Source organism: Oryctolagus cuniculus, chromosome 1 (assembly GCF_964237555.1).
Source record: "Oryctolagus cuniculus chromosome 1, mOryCun1.1, whole genome shotgun sequence".
Taxonomy (NCBI): Eukaryota; Metazoa; Chordata; class Mammalia; order Lagomorpha; family Leporidae; genus Oryctolagus; species Oryctolagus cuniculus.
This window is the reverse complement of record NC_091432.1, coordinates 130,141,413-130,159,456: the sequence shown is the minus strand read 5'-3', so window position 1 is coordinate 130,159,456 and position 18,044 is coordinate 130,141,413. Positions and strand designations below refer to the sequence as shown.

General features: G+C 39.0%; 1 protein-coding gene across 1 annotated transcript in view; it reads right to left on the bottom strand.

The window, feature by feature from the left end:
• Nucleotides 1-5,780: 5,780 nt before the first annotated feature.
• Nucleotides 5,781-18,044, bottom strand: part of LOC103345342 (zinc finger protein 717) — a 44,941-nt gene continuing 32,677 nt past the window's right edge. Inside the window, exons 2-4 of the mRNA XM_017338021.3 lie at nucleotides 16,285-16,411; nucleotides 15,948-16,040; nucleotides 5,781-9,021 (exon numbers count right to left, since the gene is read on the bottom strand). Of these exons, the coding sequence (XP_017193510.2) occupies nucleotides 7,430-9,021; nucleotides 15,948-16,040; nucleotides 16,285-16,411 (1,812 nt within the window). The 3' untranslated portion in view covers nucleotides 5,781-7,429. The remainder of the gene's footprint in view (nucleotides 9,022-15,947; nucleotides 16,041-16,284; nucleotides 16,412-18,044) is intronic.

Genomic DNA, 18,044 nt, shown 5'->3' with positions numbered 1-18,044 from the left:
GAATTTAGATAGTTGATGGCCTTACAATGATAATGTAAATCATGGTAGCCTGAAGTTCCCTGCACTAGAACTGGCACAAATTAGGTTATTGACTATTTATTGAGGTGTAATAATAAATTTGAATAAACATGAAAAATAGAGAAATCTATTCATTTCAATATATGTTGTATATTGACAGTTGTGTGTACAAATGGTAAATTTAGTAGAAGCAGGAATAAGGTTACAAGGAGATGTAACAGATATTAATAAAAATAGCCCTAAATACACATTTAAATACAGAAAATTTGTGCTCTCTTAAATCAAAGAAAGCTTATGTCTTTGAATTCAGTAATTTTAAAACCGAGATAAAATTGTCTCGATCTAATGCATGGAAATTTTAAAGAGAATGACAATTTTGATTCTCTAAATATAAAGAAGCTATAAAAAAGTGTCCATGAAAGTGTAAAAGAATGTAATGTTCTAAAATTATTTGATAGGCCATAAAGATAGAGGTTGCTAAGACAACTTGAACATTATTTAGTGCATTCATAACATGAAAATGTAAGTGTCCCAAAGAATCATCATACCTTGGCAGCGCTAAGATTGGTTTCCATGTGGATATTGACATACTCAGATGAAATTAATAAAATGAAAGACAAAATAAAAAATAGAAACCTGATGCACATGGAAGTTAAAACTTTGCCTTGCCCTTAGTAACAATGTGTATTTTAATGTGAGCCATAATTAAAAAACAAATATGTGGATGCCTATTTGGAGAAAAAACAGTCCAGAATAAACTGGAAAAATTACAGTATGATACAGACTTGTCGTTTGGAAAGTTTCCACAATCAGAAAATAATTTAAAGTTCCAAGAGCATCTAGAAACATTAAGAATGTATCCTATGCTGATGACCATGATGGTGCTGGCACTGCGATGTACTCAAATCCTGTACAGATGACAGTTGCTGGGACAACTTCCAGCATTTAGAGTGAGTTGATGACCACACAATTAGAAACCAAACCATGGTACCCATCATTTCCCTGTGTTAGGAATGTCACAAATTGGGTTATTCACTACACATGCAGGTGACAGTAGCAAATGACAACATAAATATGCATTCCAGGGAAGGCATTCAATTTTGATTATATGGTGTATAAATTAGTAATTTGGCAGAAACAGAGGCATAATCATATACAGATGGACTAATAATTGGATGGTGGAGTAGGGAGGGCACTTACTGCTCTAGCCCAGGAGAAGATAGTTTTAAAAAAGTGGAAATAGAGTAGTCTCAGGGAAGAGTTAGGAAAAAAATGACAGAGGAAATTCTACTGACATTAGAGGGACATGGTAGAGGTGGACACCTGTGGGCATGGTGCCCACAGCTCACACCTACAACAGCTGAGAGCCTATGCACCAGAACTGTAAAGTGAGGTGAGACAAGACCACAGTAGCCCGAGCCACCAGCAAAAATGTGGCAGGAACCTAGAGGGAATGAGGCTTAAATCTCTGAGGGAAAGTGTGTCAGCCAAAATAGAGGAGAGAAACAAAAGGGCACAGTACAGACACCTTTCTTTCTCTCCAATCAGCTCACAAAGGCATGCAAGCTGATAGAGCAGGAGCCATTTTGAACATACATAACAGCTGTGCCAGCTTGTGTCTGCACCAGGTAAGCAGCTGACTCCTGACTCTGGTGGGGAGAAATAACAGGAAACTAGGAACTTGTAACTGTGTGAAGCTTCTGAAGCAGGACTGTGAAAAAATAAAAAACTGAGCGTGTGTGGGAAGACTTGCAGTGTGGCTGGGACTTTGAGCACTCTCAGTGGGAGATGCCACAAGCTTGGGGGTTCCTGGCTACCTGATGAGAGACATTTCTGGAGAATCTGAACTTATACTGAGGACTACACAGATCCTTTGTGTGGTTCTTTGGACAGAGCAGACAAATATTATACCTACTGGGGCTAGTACTCAGGCACTGGTCTCCATTGAGGAGAAGAGCCCAACGGAGCAGAATATACTTCCCTTCTGATTAAAAAGAGGAGAGGGAAGACTTAACATGCCAAACTTGGGGGTGTCACCTTAGGCATACCCTTTCCCCTTGAAAACTGAACAGAGCTCTCTGGTCACACCCACTACAAGCCTCTAGAGATTCACTGAAAGCAGAAAGTCCATTAAGCTACAGTCATAATACAATGAGAAAAACCACCACAGCAGAAAAAAAAAAGATGAATATCTGCACAAATGCCAAACAAATGCAAGAATCCAAGAAGCAAGAATAAGAATAACATAGTCATGCTCCCAAAAGAACATGACACTTCAATACTAGATCATGAAGATAATGAGATAGAAGAAATAGAATTCAAAAATTTAGTCATAAGATTACATAGAAGTAATCGAAAGCAAATGCACCAACTACTGAAATCCATGAAGAAGGACATGAAAAAACATCTCTCCCATGAAATTGAAATTATCAGGAGGAATCAAGATGAAGATTTCAACAGAACAAATAAAAAGTGCAGTGGAGAGCCTTAAAAATAGAATCAGAGAGGCAGAAGAGAGAACATCAGACTTAGTAGACAGAGCACAGGAAAGTATATAGTCAAACCAAACATAAGAATAGGAGATTAGAAATCTAAAAAAGACTGTTGGGAATCTACAGGATACTATAAAGAAATAAAACCAATATTCTGGTTCTAGGAGTTCCTGCAGGCATGAAGAGAGAGAAAGGATTAGAAGGCATTTTTAGTGCAGAAAACTTTCCGGGATTGGAAAAAGAGACATCCAAGTACAGGAAGCACACAGAACTTTGAATAGACATGACCAGAAAACATCCTTGCCATGACACATTGTAATCAAACTGCTGCAGTGAAACAAAAAGAGAAGATTCTAAAATGGGTAAGAGAGAAACACCACATTACTTTCAGAGGATCTCCAATTAGACTCACAGCAGACTTCTCATCAGAAACCCTGCAGGCTAAGAGAAAATGGCAAAATCTAGCCCAAGTCCTAAGAGAAAAAAACTGTCATCCCAGATTATTATACCCTGCAAAGCTTGTGAATGAAGGTGAAATAAAGACCTTTCATAACAAACAGAAATTGAACGAATTTGCCACCACTTGCATGGTAAATCTCTTTTTTTTTTAATCAGAAGGGAGTTATATCCTATTCAGCTGAGTTCTTCTCTTCAATGGAGACCAGTGCCTGAGTACTAAATCAAGTGGGTATAATATTCACTCTGTCCCAAGGACCACATAAGAATCTGTGCTCTCCATGTGGGACCTCTGTCCTTAGTGAGAATTAACAGTAAATCTAGTCTTCAAACACCTGTTTAGCTGGGAGCCTAGGAAAAAGTGCTCAGGCAAGCAATATTGTGAAAAATTAGTTCTAAGTAATATGAAAGATAAGTCAGACAAAACAGCAGTCCAGCAAATCATTCAACCTCACCGAAACTACCAGCAGCTACATCATTCATTTTCTGTTAAATCTGTTTATAATAAGATTTAATTTGATGAATACTTCTAAGAAGCTGTGGGGACTTAAAGAGGGATGAAGTGCTATTTCTCCTGGGTAGTAATGGAGGTGGAATGGATTAGTTGCACAGCTATTATCTAGATGGGAAATAAAAGAGCTGCTGCAGCTAGATGCATCATAGCATTTGTAGCCCTGTTATCATGGGATAGCCATGCAACCTAGGAAATGTGTTCCTCCTGAGGGTATCCTGAGGAATTAACTGAATGTAAATCAGGTTTATATAAATCCAGAAAGGACTTTGTAAATTGCAAGGGATAAAAACGCACATTTTCAATAAAAATGAGGGCCACCTGCAGGAGCAGGGAATAATATAAAAAAAAGTTAAAAAAATTAAAAAGTTAAATTAATACAAATGTGTACTACAGGGACCAACACTGTCACAGAAGATTAATGCCCTGACTTGCAGTGCCAGCATCCCATATGGGTGCTGGTTCAAGACCCAGCTGCTCCACTTCCAATCTAGCTCTCTGCTATGGCCTGGGAAATAGTAGAAGAAAGCCCAAGTGCTTGGGCCCCTGCACCTACATGGGACATCTGGAGGAAGCTCCTGGCTTTGGATCAGCACAGTTCGGGCCATTGTGGCCAATTGGGGAGTGAACCATTGGGTGGAAGATGCTCTCTCTCTCTCTGCCTCTGCTCTTTCTGTGTAACTCTGACTTTCAAATAAATAAATAAATCTTTTTTTAAAAAAAAAAAGTATACTACATTTATGCTCCTGCTTCTCTGTTGCATTGGGTACCACCTGGATAGATTTCATCCCATGTCTTCTCTCAAGGCAATTAGGAATAGAATGAAGAAGTGTAGAAAAGGGGGATTATGGGTGAAAAAGGCATTATGCACTCAGTAATACAGGAAAATTCAGATGAGTGTTGCAACTTATAGGGTTTGAGGTTGTCCCTTTAAAGAATGAGGGAGATGTGTGTGACAACATCTACTTGCATATTCAAATAGACCTTGTGTAGTGGAGTCTAATCCAGATGTGTGCACAGATAAGTTGAAATTTCTCATGGGTCACCACAAACTCATTGCCTTGTGCTGCACACAACACTTATTATCCAGGCCTAGGGTACACTATTATGGCTGGAACATGTGTACTTGATATGCCTATGGTCACATCACTGGCTTGCACTACAATAATGTGGGGAAAGAATCCTGGGTGGCCCACAAATCAGCAATAAAACAAATAACTTTGTAATTGATGAAGATGGTATTCCAAATAACTGTTGAAATCACTGTTACTCAACTTTAAATTTTTATTAACAAAATTTACACAAGAGCCCAGTTCAGTTCATATACTTGATCACAATAATAAGAAACCAAAAGTGCAGCTTGTATAAGAGAAAAAAATTCTGAAAAATGCTTAACTGCTCTGTCACAATTCATCATGAAAACTGCCCAATACTTACTAAGGTGTGATTCCACCACAGCATTCTTCCAAACAAATTATATTTCAGGGACTTCTCTCTGTAATCTTGCTATGTTTTGTGGAAGTTTGCTTAATAATAAAGGTATTTCCCATTACAATACAGTCATAGGATTTTTTTCTTTCTATGAGTTGTCAGGTAACCACTGAGAGGTGACATGTGGTACATGACTTTTGTATGCATGTATGTTTTCTCATTTCTGAGTCTCTTCATGTGAATTGATTAATGGCAGAAGAATTTTTTCACATTCATTCAATTGACATTTTACTGTTTGAATTCTCTGGTGCTTGTTGATGTTTAATTTCATGTTTTTTAAGATTTTTATTTATTTATTTGACAGGTAGAGTAACAGACAGTGAGAAAGACAGAGAGAAAGGTCTTCCTTCTGTTGGTTCACTCCTCAAATGGCCACAATGGCCAGAGCTGCACTGATCTGAAGCCAGGAGCCAGGTGCTTCTTCCTGGTCTCCCATGTGGGTGCAGAGGCTCAAGCACTTGGGCTGTCTTCTACTGCTTTCCCAGGCCACAGTACAGAGCTGCATTGGGAGAGGGGCAGCTGGAACTAGAACTGACACCCATATGGGATGCCAGCATAACAGGTGGAGGATTAACCTACTGCTCCATGGCCCCAGCCTGATGTTTAATTTCTGGTTATGGTTTTTTCAGATCTACTGCACTTGAAGGATATCACATTTTTTGAGCTGCATATTTATGCAAGCCTGAATTCCATGAAAATATACTTCCACATTCATTACATTCCTAAGAAACCCTTGTGTGAATTCTCTGATGTATAATGATCGATTTCTGACAAATGTCTTTTTGTCACACTAATAATATTTCTGAACTTCATTTTTTTAAATTATTTACTTTATTTATTTGAAAGACAGAGTTACAGAGAGATAGAGAAGCAGAAAGAGGTCTTCCATCCACTGGTTCACTCCCCAGATGGATGCAGCGATCCAAAGCCAGGAGTCAGGAGCTTGTTCTGGGTCTCCCACATAGGTACAGGGCCATCTTCTACTGCTTTTCCAGGCCATAGCAGAGAGCTGAATCAGAAGAGGAGCAGCCAGGACTAGAACCGGTGCCCACATGGTGTGCCAGCACTTCAGGCCAGGGCTTTAACCTACTGTGCCACAGCACTGGTCCCAACCTTTCTTCCTTATGGGAGTGCCTATTGTATGGGATGTAAATTCCAGCAAAAGGCTTTGTCACATAGTTATGTTGATTTTGGAAAAAGTCCTTCACATTCATTATATTTTTAAGTTCTCTCCCTTGTGTGAACTACATGTATTATGAGGTATTCCTTTTGACAAAAGGCTTTCCCACATTTATTACAAGATTTCCACCATGTAATAAATTCTCTGATGTTATATTGCGTGATTTTGGCAGAGTTTTCCAACACTCATTCCCATTCATAAGGTTTCTCCCCCATGTGAATTCTGATGTTTTATGAGGTGTTACTTATGGATAAAGGCCTTTCCATATGCATTATATCCAAAGTGTTCTCCCCCATAAGAATTTGATGATGTGCAATGAGGGCTGAATTATGGGAAAAAGCTTTCCAAGTCATTATGTTTAAAAGGTTTCTCTTCATGTGAATTTTCTGATGCATTCAGAGATATGACTTATTGCCAAGGGCTTTTCTACAGTCATTGCATTCATGAAGTTTCTCCCCGGTGTGAATTCTCTGGTGTGATATGAGCTATGCTTTATAACATATGATTTATAAAGGCATTTCCAAACTCGTTAGATTCATAAGGTTTCTGCCCTGTGTGAATTGTGTATGATATGAGGTATAATGTATAGGAAAAGACTTTTCTGCAGTTATTACATTTATAAGGTTATTTCCCTGTGTGAATCCTCTGACGCATTTGGAACTGGAACTTAAAATCAAAAGTTTTCCACAGTCATTACACTCATGAAGTTTCAACACTGTGTGCCTTCTCTGGGGCATTATGAGGTTTGACTTTTGTCCAAAGGCTTTTCCAGTCATTACATTCATGAGGTTTCTGCCCCATGTGAATTCTCTGATGCACGATGAAGGTTGACTTACGGCTAAATGCTTTCCACAGTTATAACAATCACGAGTTTTCTACCCTGTGTGAATTCTCTGCTGTGATATGAGCTTTGCCTTTTCTCCAAAGGCTTTTCCAAAGTCATTACATTCATGAGGTTTCTCCCCTGTGTGAATTCTCTGATGATTCCAAAGGATTGACTTTTATCCAGAGGCTTTCCCTCAGTCATTACATTCATGGGGTTTCTCCCCTGTGTGAATTCTCCAGTGTGATCTGAGGTGTGACTTTCATACAAAGGCTTTTCCACAGTCATTACATTTATGAGGTTTCTGCCCTGTGTGAATTCTCTGGTGTTTGATGAGGTGTGACTTTTGTCCAATGGCTTTTCCAGTTATTACATTCATGAGGTTTCTGCCCCATGTGAATTCTCTGGTGTAATATGAGGCAGGACTTGTGTCCAAAGGCTTTTCCACATTCATTACACTAAAGAGGTTTATCTTCTGTGTGATTTCTCTGGTGTACAATGAGGTGTGACTTTCGTACAAAGGCTTTTCCACAGTCATTACATTTATGAGGTTTCTCCCCTGTGTGAATTCGCTGGTGTACAATGAGGTCTGACTTTCTTCCAAAGGCTTTTCCACAGTCATTACATTTATGAGGTTTCTCCCCAGTGTGAATTCGCTGATGTATGATGAAGGCTGACTTTCTTGCAAAGGCTTTTCCACAATCATTGCATTCATGAGGTTTCTGACCCGTGTGAATTCTCTGGTGGATGATGAGGTATGACTTTTGTCCAAAGGCTTTTCCACAGTCATTACATTTATGAGGTTTCTTCCCCATGTGAATTCTCTGGTGTACGATGAGGTGTGACTTTTGTATAAAGGCTTTTCCACAGTCATTACATTTATGAGGTTTCTCCCCTGTGTGAATTCTCTGGTGTAATATGAGGTATGACTTTCTTGCAAAGGCTTTTCCACAGTCATCACATTTATGAGGTTTCTCCCCTGTGTGAATTCTCTGGTGTAATATGAGACATGACTTATGTCCAAAGGCTTTTCCACAGTCATTACATTTATGAGGTTTCTCCCCTGTGTGAATTTGCTGGTGTACGATGAGGTATGACTTGTGTCCAAAGGCTTTTCCACAATCATTACATTTATGAGGTTTCTCCCCTGTATGAATTCGCTGGTGTATGATGAGGTCTGACTTTCTTGCAAAGGCTTTTCCACAGTTGTTACATTTATGAGGTTTCTCCCCTGTGTGAATTCTCTGATGGATGAAGAGGTCTGATTTTCGTCCAAAGGTTTTTCCACAGTCATTACATTTATGAGGTTTCTCCCCTGTGTGAATTTGCTGATGTTTCCTGAGGTCTGACTTTTGTCCAAAGGCTTTTCCACAGTCATTACATTCATAAGGTGAATTAAAACTGAGTGATTTTCCACAAGGTTTAAATGTATAGAGTTTTTCCCTTGTATTTAGTATCTGATTTATTGCAAGATGTGACTGGTGAATGACAGGTTCAACATACCTAATGTACCTATACAATTTCTTTCTTGTGTGACTTTGTTGATGCATATTGAGGCTATAATTTTCATGGATAGCTTTTTCTACTTGAGTTGCTTTTCCAAAAGTGACAGTTGATTTATCGCAGTTTTCTGCCATATGAACCCTCTCAGATTTATAGAACATCTTTCTTGTGAAGACTTTTGCTTGTCCAGTGGGTCCAAATGGCTGCTTCGTGATGTGGATATTGTCATGCTGACCAAGAGGCTCACAGAACTGGAGAGAATTTCCAGGTATCTTAGTGTTATCAAATTTCTCTCCAGCCTGTAGTTGATCAGGCCCACTGGGGCAATACATAGCGTGACATTTATTGCATTTCGCAGGCTTCAATCCTGAATAGGTACCCTTTTCAACAATCAGTGTTGGAATATGGCTTGAATTTAAACTAAGAGTTTTTCTTAATTCAACTCTCTCGAGAACTGATGTCTTGTTATTTTTCATAAAATCCTGATTCAAATATTTATCCTGATTTTCCTGGTTGATCCTAATCAGGTCATCCCTTTTCATGACCACTGAAATGAGAAAAAGCAATGATGTCACTGAATCACATATAGCTGTTTCTCCTGGTATACTCATGTAAAGGGAATGAAGTTACTTGTTATCCAAGTGGCATAAGATTTTCACAAAATCAGTATGAGGTACTTATTTATGACCATTATATGGTTTTTCTCCTTAATACATTAATATACCATGAGGTTTCCCATGATCCTGTTTACTATGGGAATTTGTCAAGGATGGTAGAATGACGTTTGTGCTATGATGTGTGGGATGCTTGCATCTCAAAACAGTGTCAGTTTGAGCCCTGGCTACTCTGCTTTCAGTACAGCTCTCTGCCTGTGTAAACTGGAAGGAAGCAGATAATGGTTCATGTGCCTGGGAACCTGTGAGACACCAGGGAAGACTAGATGAATTCTAGAGTTTCAGCTTCAGACTAGTTAGACCTAAATGTTGCAGGCATCTTGGAAGTGAGCTCATAGAAGACCTCTTTCTCACTCTCTCCTCTCACTATCACTCTGCAATTTTCATCACTATCACTCTGCCATATTTCATCACAAAGATTAAATGACTATAAAATATTTTAAAGAATGGACAAAAATTTAATAAAAATATTCACCCACTACCTAGCAACCATTTTTTCCCCTGTCCTTTTTCTCCAGTTTATTTTTATAAAAATTGTGTGTTTCTTGCTTCTCTGATATTTCAACCATGAACATGAAAAAGTTTAACAGATCATTTACTTGCAGGTGGAGAAGAGGGAAATGTGCCTGTACTTTAAGCAGGACAACATTTAAGGAGTATGATTTGAATCTATGATTGTCTCATATTCAGTCTTCCTAGGTAAACATCATTTCTAGGATTTTTAAATTGAAAAACTACTTTGTCTCAACTCTACGACAGCTTCCCCAAATCTCTAAGGACACCCAACTCCTTCAGCTTCTCAGAAGTACAACAGGTACAGAAAAGTCCAAATATACCACTTTAGTTAAACATTCCCAAACAGTTTGGAGAATTTGTTTCTGCAAGCCGGGATGTGCTCATCTTCTTTGAAAAGTGTTTTCTAGCTCATTCTGAAATCATCAGTGCCAGTTACCTTGTCTCAATTCTTTCTATAAACATTCCTATGTGATAATTTGAATTTCTGGAGGCTTTTGATCAGTTACCTCCTATTTTCTCTGAAAGCTTAATTTCCTGTATTTTTCTTATCATTTTATTTGCTTATTTTTCAATGATACTGAAAAACAAGAGAGAAATCATACTTCAGACTCCACCCTTAAAGAAATCTGAGCCACTCAACATAAACCCATGAGGCTACTTGACCTTGGGTCTCAAAATTTCATTACTTTCTTGGTGAATCTGGGATCAATTATTTTTATGTTTTATGTAAGTTCATGCTTAGTTTATGATGCGTTTTTTTTCAAAGACTTTATTTATTTGAAATCTAGAATTATAGAGAGAGAGAGAGAGAGACAGAGAGAAGTCTTCCATCTGCTGGTTCACTCCCCATATGGGCACAACAACCAATGCTGGGCCAAGATGAAGTTAGGAGCCAGGAGTTTCTTTCTTGTCTCCCACATGGGTACAGGGTGCCAAGGACTTGGGCCAACCTTTTCTCTTTTCTAAGGTGCATTAGCAGAAAGCTGGATTAGAAGAGGACCAGCTGGGACTTGAACTGGCACCCATATGCAATGCTAGAGCTGCAGGCTGCAGCTTTAACACACTGCACCACAGTGTCATTCCTAGCTTCATAATTTCTGATGTCACAGCACAGAGGCTTACTCATGACCATCTTTTTTTTTTAAAGATTTATTTATTTATTTGAACGTCAGAGTTACATAGAGAGAGGAGAGACAAAGAGAGAGTAAGGTCTTCCATCTACTGGTTCACTCCCCAGTTGGCCACAATGGCCAGAACTGTGCTGATCTGAAGCCAGGAGCCAGGAACTTCTTCTGGGTCTCCCTCAGGTACAGGGGTCCAAGGACTTGGGCCATCTTATACTGCTTTCCCAGGCCATAGCAGAGAGCTGGATTGGAAGTGGAGCAACTGGGTCTCAAATTGGTGCCCATATGGGATGCTGGCGCTTCAGACTAGGGTGTTAATTCACTGCTCCACAGCACCAGCCACATGACCATCTTTTAGTATTTACTTATTTACTTACTTGAGAGTCAGAGAGACAGAATGAGAGATAAAGACAGGCTGAAAAGAAGAACTGACTCCAATTCTTCTCAGACTATTCAGAACAATTGAAAAAGAGGGAATCCTCCAAAATTCTTTCTATCAAGCCAGCATCATCTTAATTCCTAAGCCGGAAAAAGATGCAGCATTGAAAGAGAATTACAGACCAATATCCCTGATGAACATAGATGCAAAAATCCTCAATAAAATTCTCGCCAATAGAATGCAACAACACATCAGAAAGATCATCCACCCAGACCAAGTGGGATTTATCCCTGGTATGCAGGGATGGTTTAATGTGCGCAAGACAGTCAATGTGATACACCACATTAACAGACTGCAGAAGAAAAACCATATGATTATCTCAATAGATGCCGAGAAAGCATTTGATAAAATACAACACCCGTTCGTGATGAAAACTCTAAGCAAACTGGGTTTGGAAGGAACATTCCTCAATACAATCAAAGCAATCTATGAAGAACCCACAGCCAACATCCTATTGAATGGGGAAAAGTTGGAAGCATTTCCACTGAGATCTGGAACCGGACAGGGATGCCCACTCTCACCACTGCTATTCAATATAGTTCAGGAAGTTTTAGCCAAAGCTATTAGGCAAGAAAAAGAAACTAAAGTGATACAAATTGGGAAGGAAGAACTCAAACTCTCCCTCTTTGCACACAATATGATTCTTTATTTAGGGGACCCAAAGAACTCTACTAAGAGACTATTGGAACTCATAGAAGAATTTGGCAAAGTAGCAGGATATAAAATCAATGCACAAAAATCAACAGGCTTTGTATACACAGACAATGCCATGGCTGAGGAAGAACTGCTAAGATCAATCCCATTCACAATAGCTACAAAAACAATCAAATACCTTGGAATAAACTTAACCAAGGACATTAAAGATCTCTACGATGAAAATTACAAAACCTTAAAGAAAGAAATAGAAGAGGATACCAAGAAATGGAAAAATCTTCCATGCTCATGGATTGGAAGAATCAATATCATCAAAATATCCATTCTCCCAAAAGCAATTTATAGATTCAATGCAATACCAATCAAGATACCAAAGACCTTCTTCGCAGATCTGGAAAAAATGATGCTGAAATTTATATGGAGGCACAAGAGACCTTGAATAGCTAAAGCAATCTTGTACAACAAAAACAAAGCCGGAGGCATCACAATACCAGATTTCAGGACATACTACAGGGCAGTTGTAATCAAAACAGCATGGTACTGGTACAGAAACAGATGGATAGACCAATGGAACAGAATTGAAACACCAGAAATCAACCCACACATCTACAGCCAACTTATATTTGATCAAGGATCTAAAACCAATTCCTGGAGCAAGGACAGTCTATTCAATAAATGGTGCTGGGAAAACTGGATTTCCACGTGCAGAAGCATGAAGCAAGACCCCTACCTTACACCTTACACAAAAATCCACTCAACATGGATTAAAGACCTAAATCTATGACCTGACACCATTAAGTTATTAGAGAACATTGGAGAAACCCTTCAAGATATTGGCACAGGCAAAGAATTTCTGGAAAACACCCGGGAGGCACAGGCAGTCAAAGCCAAAATCAACTATTGGGATTGCATCAAATTGAGAAGTTTCTGTACTGCAAAACAAACAGTCAGGAGAGTGAAGAGACAACCGACAGAATGGGAAAAAATATTTGCAAACTATGCAACTGATAAAGGGTTAATAACCAGAATCTACAAAGAGATCAAGAAACTCCACAAAAACAAAACCAACAACCCACTTAAGAGATGGGCCAAGGACCTCAATAGACATTTTTCAAAAGAGGAAATCCAAATGGCCAACAGGCACATGAAAAAATGTTCAAGGTCACTAGCAATCAGGGAAATGCAAATCAAAACCACAATGAGGTTTCACCTCACCCCGGTTAGAATGGCTCACATACAGAAATCTACCAACAACAGATGCTGGCAAGGATGTGGGGAAAAAGGGACACTAACCCACTGTTGGTGGGAATGCAAACTGGTCAAGCCACTATGGAAATCAGTCTGGAGATTCCTCAGAAACCTGAAGATAACCCTACCATTCGACCCAGCCATCCCACTCCTTGGAATTTACCCAAAGGAATTTAAATTGGCAAACAAAAAAGCGGTCTGCACCCTAATGTTTATTGCAGCACAATTCACAATAGCCAAGACCTGGAACCAACCTAAATGCCCATCAACGGTAGACTGGATAAAGAAATTATGGGATATGTATTCTTTAGAATACTATACCACAGTAAGAAACAACGAAATCAAGTCATTTGCAACAAAATGGAGGAATCTGGAACACATCATGCTGAGTGAAATAAGCCAGTCCCAAAGGGACAAATACCATATGTTCTCCCTGATTGGTGACAACTGACTGAACACCAAAAAGGAAACCTGTTGGAGTGAAATGGACACTATGAGAAATGGTGACTTGATCAGCATAGCCCTGACTGTTAATGAACAACTTAATACATTATCCTTCTTAGTAGTTTTTTTTTTTTTGTCTGTTCTACTTAATATGACTGGTTTAATTCTGTAATTATCACACGGTTATTCTTAAGTGTTGAAAATTAACTGAAATGTGATCCCTGTTAAACATAAGAGTGGGAATAAGAGAGGGAAGAGATGTACAATTTGGGACATGCTCAAGCTGACTTGCCCCAAATGGTAGAGTTAGAAACATACCAGGGGACTCCAATTCAATCCCATCAAGGTGGCATGTACCAATGCCATCTCACTAGTCCAAGTGATCAATTTCAGTTCACAATTGATCATAATGAAAGGACTAAGAGTCAAAGGGAGCACATAAACAAGTCTAGTACCTGCTAATACTAACCGATAGAATAAAGGGGAGAGTGATCCAACATGGGAAGCAAGATACTCAGCAGACTCATAGAATGGCAGATGTCCTAAACAGCACTCTGGCCTCAGAATCAGCCCTAAAGACATTCCAATCTGGCTGAAAAGCCCATGAGAGTATTTCAGGCATGGAAAGCCAAGACACTCTGGCGGAAAAAAAAAAAAAAAAAAAAAAAAAAAAAAAAAAAAAAAAACCTAAATGAAAGATCTCTGTGAGTGAGATCCCAGTGGAAAGAACAGGTCTTCAAAGAAGGAGGTACCTTTCCGAAGGGAGGAGAGAACCTCCACTTTGACTATGACCTTGTCTAAACAAGATAAGAGTCAGAGAACTCAAGGGGCTTCCATAGCCTTGGAAACTCATGACTGGTGCATAGGGAGATTACTGATGCCATAAACGGGAGTGTCAATTTGTAGTCAACAACAATAGTCACTGTGCACTTATTCCTCATGTAGGATCTCTGTCCTTAATGTGCTGTACATTGAGGCTTAATGCTATAACGAGTACTCAAATAGTATATTTCACTTTGTGTTTCTATGGGGGTGCAAACTGTTGAAATCTTTACTTAATGTATACTAAACTGATCTTCTGTTAAAAAAAAAAAAAAAGAAGAAAAGAAATTATCAATTCCCAACTTGACTCTCACTGGGATTAAACATGACAATAGGTCTGATCTGATTTCATCATCATTAAAAAAAAAAACATCTATTATTTTTCACTTTATGTTTCTGTGTGGGAGCAAACTGTTGAAATCTTTACTTAATGTATGCTAAACTGATCTTCTCTATATAAAGAGAATTGAAAATGAATCCTCATGTAAATGGAAGGGGAGAGGGAATGGGAAAGTGGAGGGTTGCGGGTGGGAGGTACGTTACGGGGGGGAAGCCATTGTAATCCATAAGCTGTACTTTGGAAATTTATATTCATTAAATAAAAGTTTAAAAAAAAAAAAAAGACAGGCTGAAAGAGAGGTTTGCCAGCTATAGGCTCACTCCTCAAATGTTTCCAACAGACTATAATTTTCTTATTTATTTGAGAGGCACAGAGAAAAAAAAGAAAGAAACTAAGAAAGAGAGAGTTCACATTTATTGATTCAGTCCTGAGAAAGTCCTATGCCTGGGCAAAATCATGAGTGGGAACTCAATCTGAGCAGTGAGTTAGAAATAAGTTTCTGGGGGCTAGAGTTGTGGCATAGCAGGTAAAGCCACCACCTGCAGTGCCAACATCACTTATGGGCACCAATTTAAGTCCTTGCTGCTCCACTTCTGATCCAGCACTCTGCTATGGCCTGGGAAAGCAGTAGCAGATGGCCCAAGTCCTTGGAACCCTGTACCCATGTGGGAGACCTGGAAGAAACTTTTGGCTCCTGGCTTCAGATCAGTGCAGCTCCAGCCATGACAGCCAGTTGGGAAGTGAACCAGTGGATGGAAGACCTCTCTCTCTCTCTTTCTCCTCTGCCTCTCCTTCTTCTCTCTCTCTGACTTTTGAATAAATAAATAAATAAATCTTTAACAGAAACATTAATCTTAAAAAAATAAGTTTCTGTATGTTGCCTAATTAAGAAGCACTGAAGGAACTAATAAGTGCATGAAGGAAAAGGTATGAAAGTATAGATAAGGACAGTTAGAATTGGGGGAACGTATCAAACCTAGATAAAAGCCTTAGTAATATCAGAAAATGACTGGATTTTTTTTTTAATCAAAGAGCATCTTCACTAAGAACAAAAGTTGGAAAGATACTGGTATCTCTAAATGCCTGTGTCTGATGCACGAAACCCGCTGTCATCAGGAGTAAGGCTTGAGAAAAATTCATGGAAAGAACACCAGTCAACATCTGCTGCAGTCTTTCTGCCTTGGCCTCCCTGTCCCTTATGTGCAGACTGACCTGGAAGGCTCCGATTCAAGCATTCATCCACCATCCATGGCTCTGCTCCTCGCTCCAACTTGAAGATCAAGTCAGGTTTGGTAGTGCAGTACCCTATTAATGGAAACAAAGTAAGACTTTGTGAAATCACTATCTTGGGTTATTTAAAGGACTACAGCTTGGTCCAGGAGCTATGCAACAAATGTTCCAATTTGAATCTTTGGTTAGATGGTAGATATTCAAATTATTCATGGACTCAAGTTCTATACCTGCCCAATATTAAACATTATACAGTGTTCCCTTATTTGTCAAATAGCAATAAAATGTTATCGCTGGGCATGTGATGGGTGTCACTCACCCAAGGAGAACAGGCTGCTGTAGGTCTCCAGCATCACATCTTTGTACAGGATTTTCTGAGCATTGTTCATTTTCTTCCATTCCTCCCACGTAAAGTACACAGCAAGGTCTTCAAATGCTATCATCACCTATAATATTACACTTCCAGTCAACATATTGACTCTGCACAAAATAAACACTGACAGTTGTGTGGATGTGAAGGAAAAAAGGAAGGATATGGTTTCACATAGACTTGTTGAGTGTTTAGAAAGCCACACAGAGCATTCAACAGAATCAAACCCATGATCTACAGGCTGTGAAAAATGCCCAAACTGGAGGGAAACAGGAGGATCAAATCACAAAGGCCACATCTGTCAAGGGGAATTGCACAGCAGGCTAAGAGGGGCAATACTGACTCTTGAATATGCAATGTTATGGAGAAATATGTAGAAGCATTGAGAAAAAAAGGCAAGAAGCTATCAGTGAAACTATGATGGGAATGAACAGAAAATAATTTCCAGGAAAACACCATGCATATCATTTCCAATATGTCAGAAAAAAATATATTAAAAGACAGGGTAGACGTTTAGTTTAGTGTTTATGATGCCACCTCAGAGTGTCTATGTTTGATTTCCACTGCCAGCTCTAGTTTTCAGCTCCCAGATAATGCAGACCTGGGGAAGCAGTGGTGATGTCACCAATGAAGGAGGCCTAGATTCCATTCTTCAATCCTGGCTTCAGTCCTGCCCCAACTCTGTTTGCTATGGTTATTTAGGAAGTGAATTAATGTGTCAAAGCTCTCTATCTCTCAGTCCATCAACTTTTTTCTCTATCAAGCTAAAAAATATTTTTAAGTAAGAGAGAAAATACAGGTCAGACAAAGAATACAAATTAGCTTTTGCCCTTGTCTATGATTATTCTAATGATAAACAATTGAAATAACATTATACCTAATTAAAGTGAAAGCAATGGAAATACTTGCCCAAAACATTCAAATGGTAAACATTTGAAATAACATTATACATAATTAAAGTAAAAGCAATGGAATTATTTGCCCAAAAAGAGAACTTGGGAATGTCTGCAGTGCAATCTGCATTTGTGACTCACTGAGAAAAATGCTTAGAGATTTGTTTAAGAACCTGAAATAGTCACCAGAATTGTGATCCAGCAGGCTAAGCCTCCACCATCAAGTCTGGCATCCCATGTAAACAGGATTTGAGTCCTGGCTGCTCCACTTCCAATCTAGTTCCCTGCTAATCTAACTGAAAGAGCAGTGAAAATGGCCAGAGTATTTGAACCCTTCCATCAAATTGGGAGACCCATGGAGTTCCAGGCTCCTAGCTTTGGCCTGGCCCAGTCCCAGCCATTGTGGGCATTTGGGGAATGAACAGTAGATAGAAGATATCTCCTTTCATCTCCCTGTCTCTCCCAATCTCTGTAAGTCTGCCTTTCAAATAAATAATCTTAAAAAATAAATGAGCCTCCAGTAGATTTTTTTCTCCACACATTCCTTATCCTATTCCAGAATCCAATTCAGCTTCTCAAAGGTGTTAAGGACTCCATTACTCTAACAATTCAAAAACAAACTTAACTGATTTGTGTTTTAGCACTAGGTAACTCTTACTCTTGCAGAATGCTAAGTGTTTACTTCATAGGTAGCACTAAAATACTGCTCAGTATATCATCTATGTGTAGACTGTTTCAGACAACATGACCCCAAAAATGTAGCATATTGTGCTAAGTTTCAACTCAGTTCATGTAACAAATATATATTTTGCTACA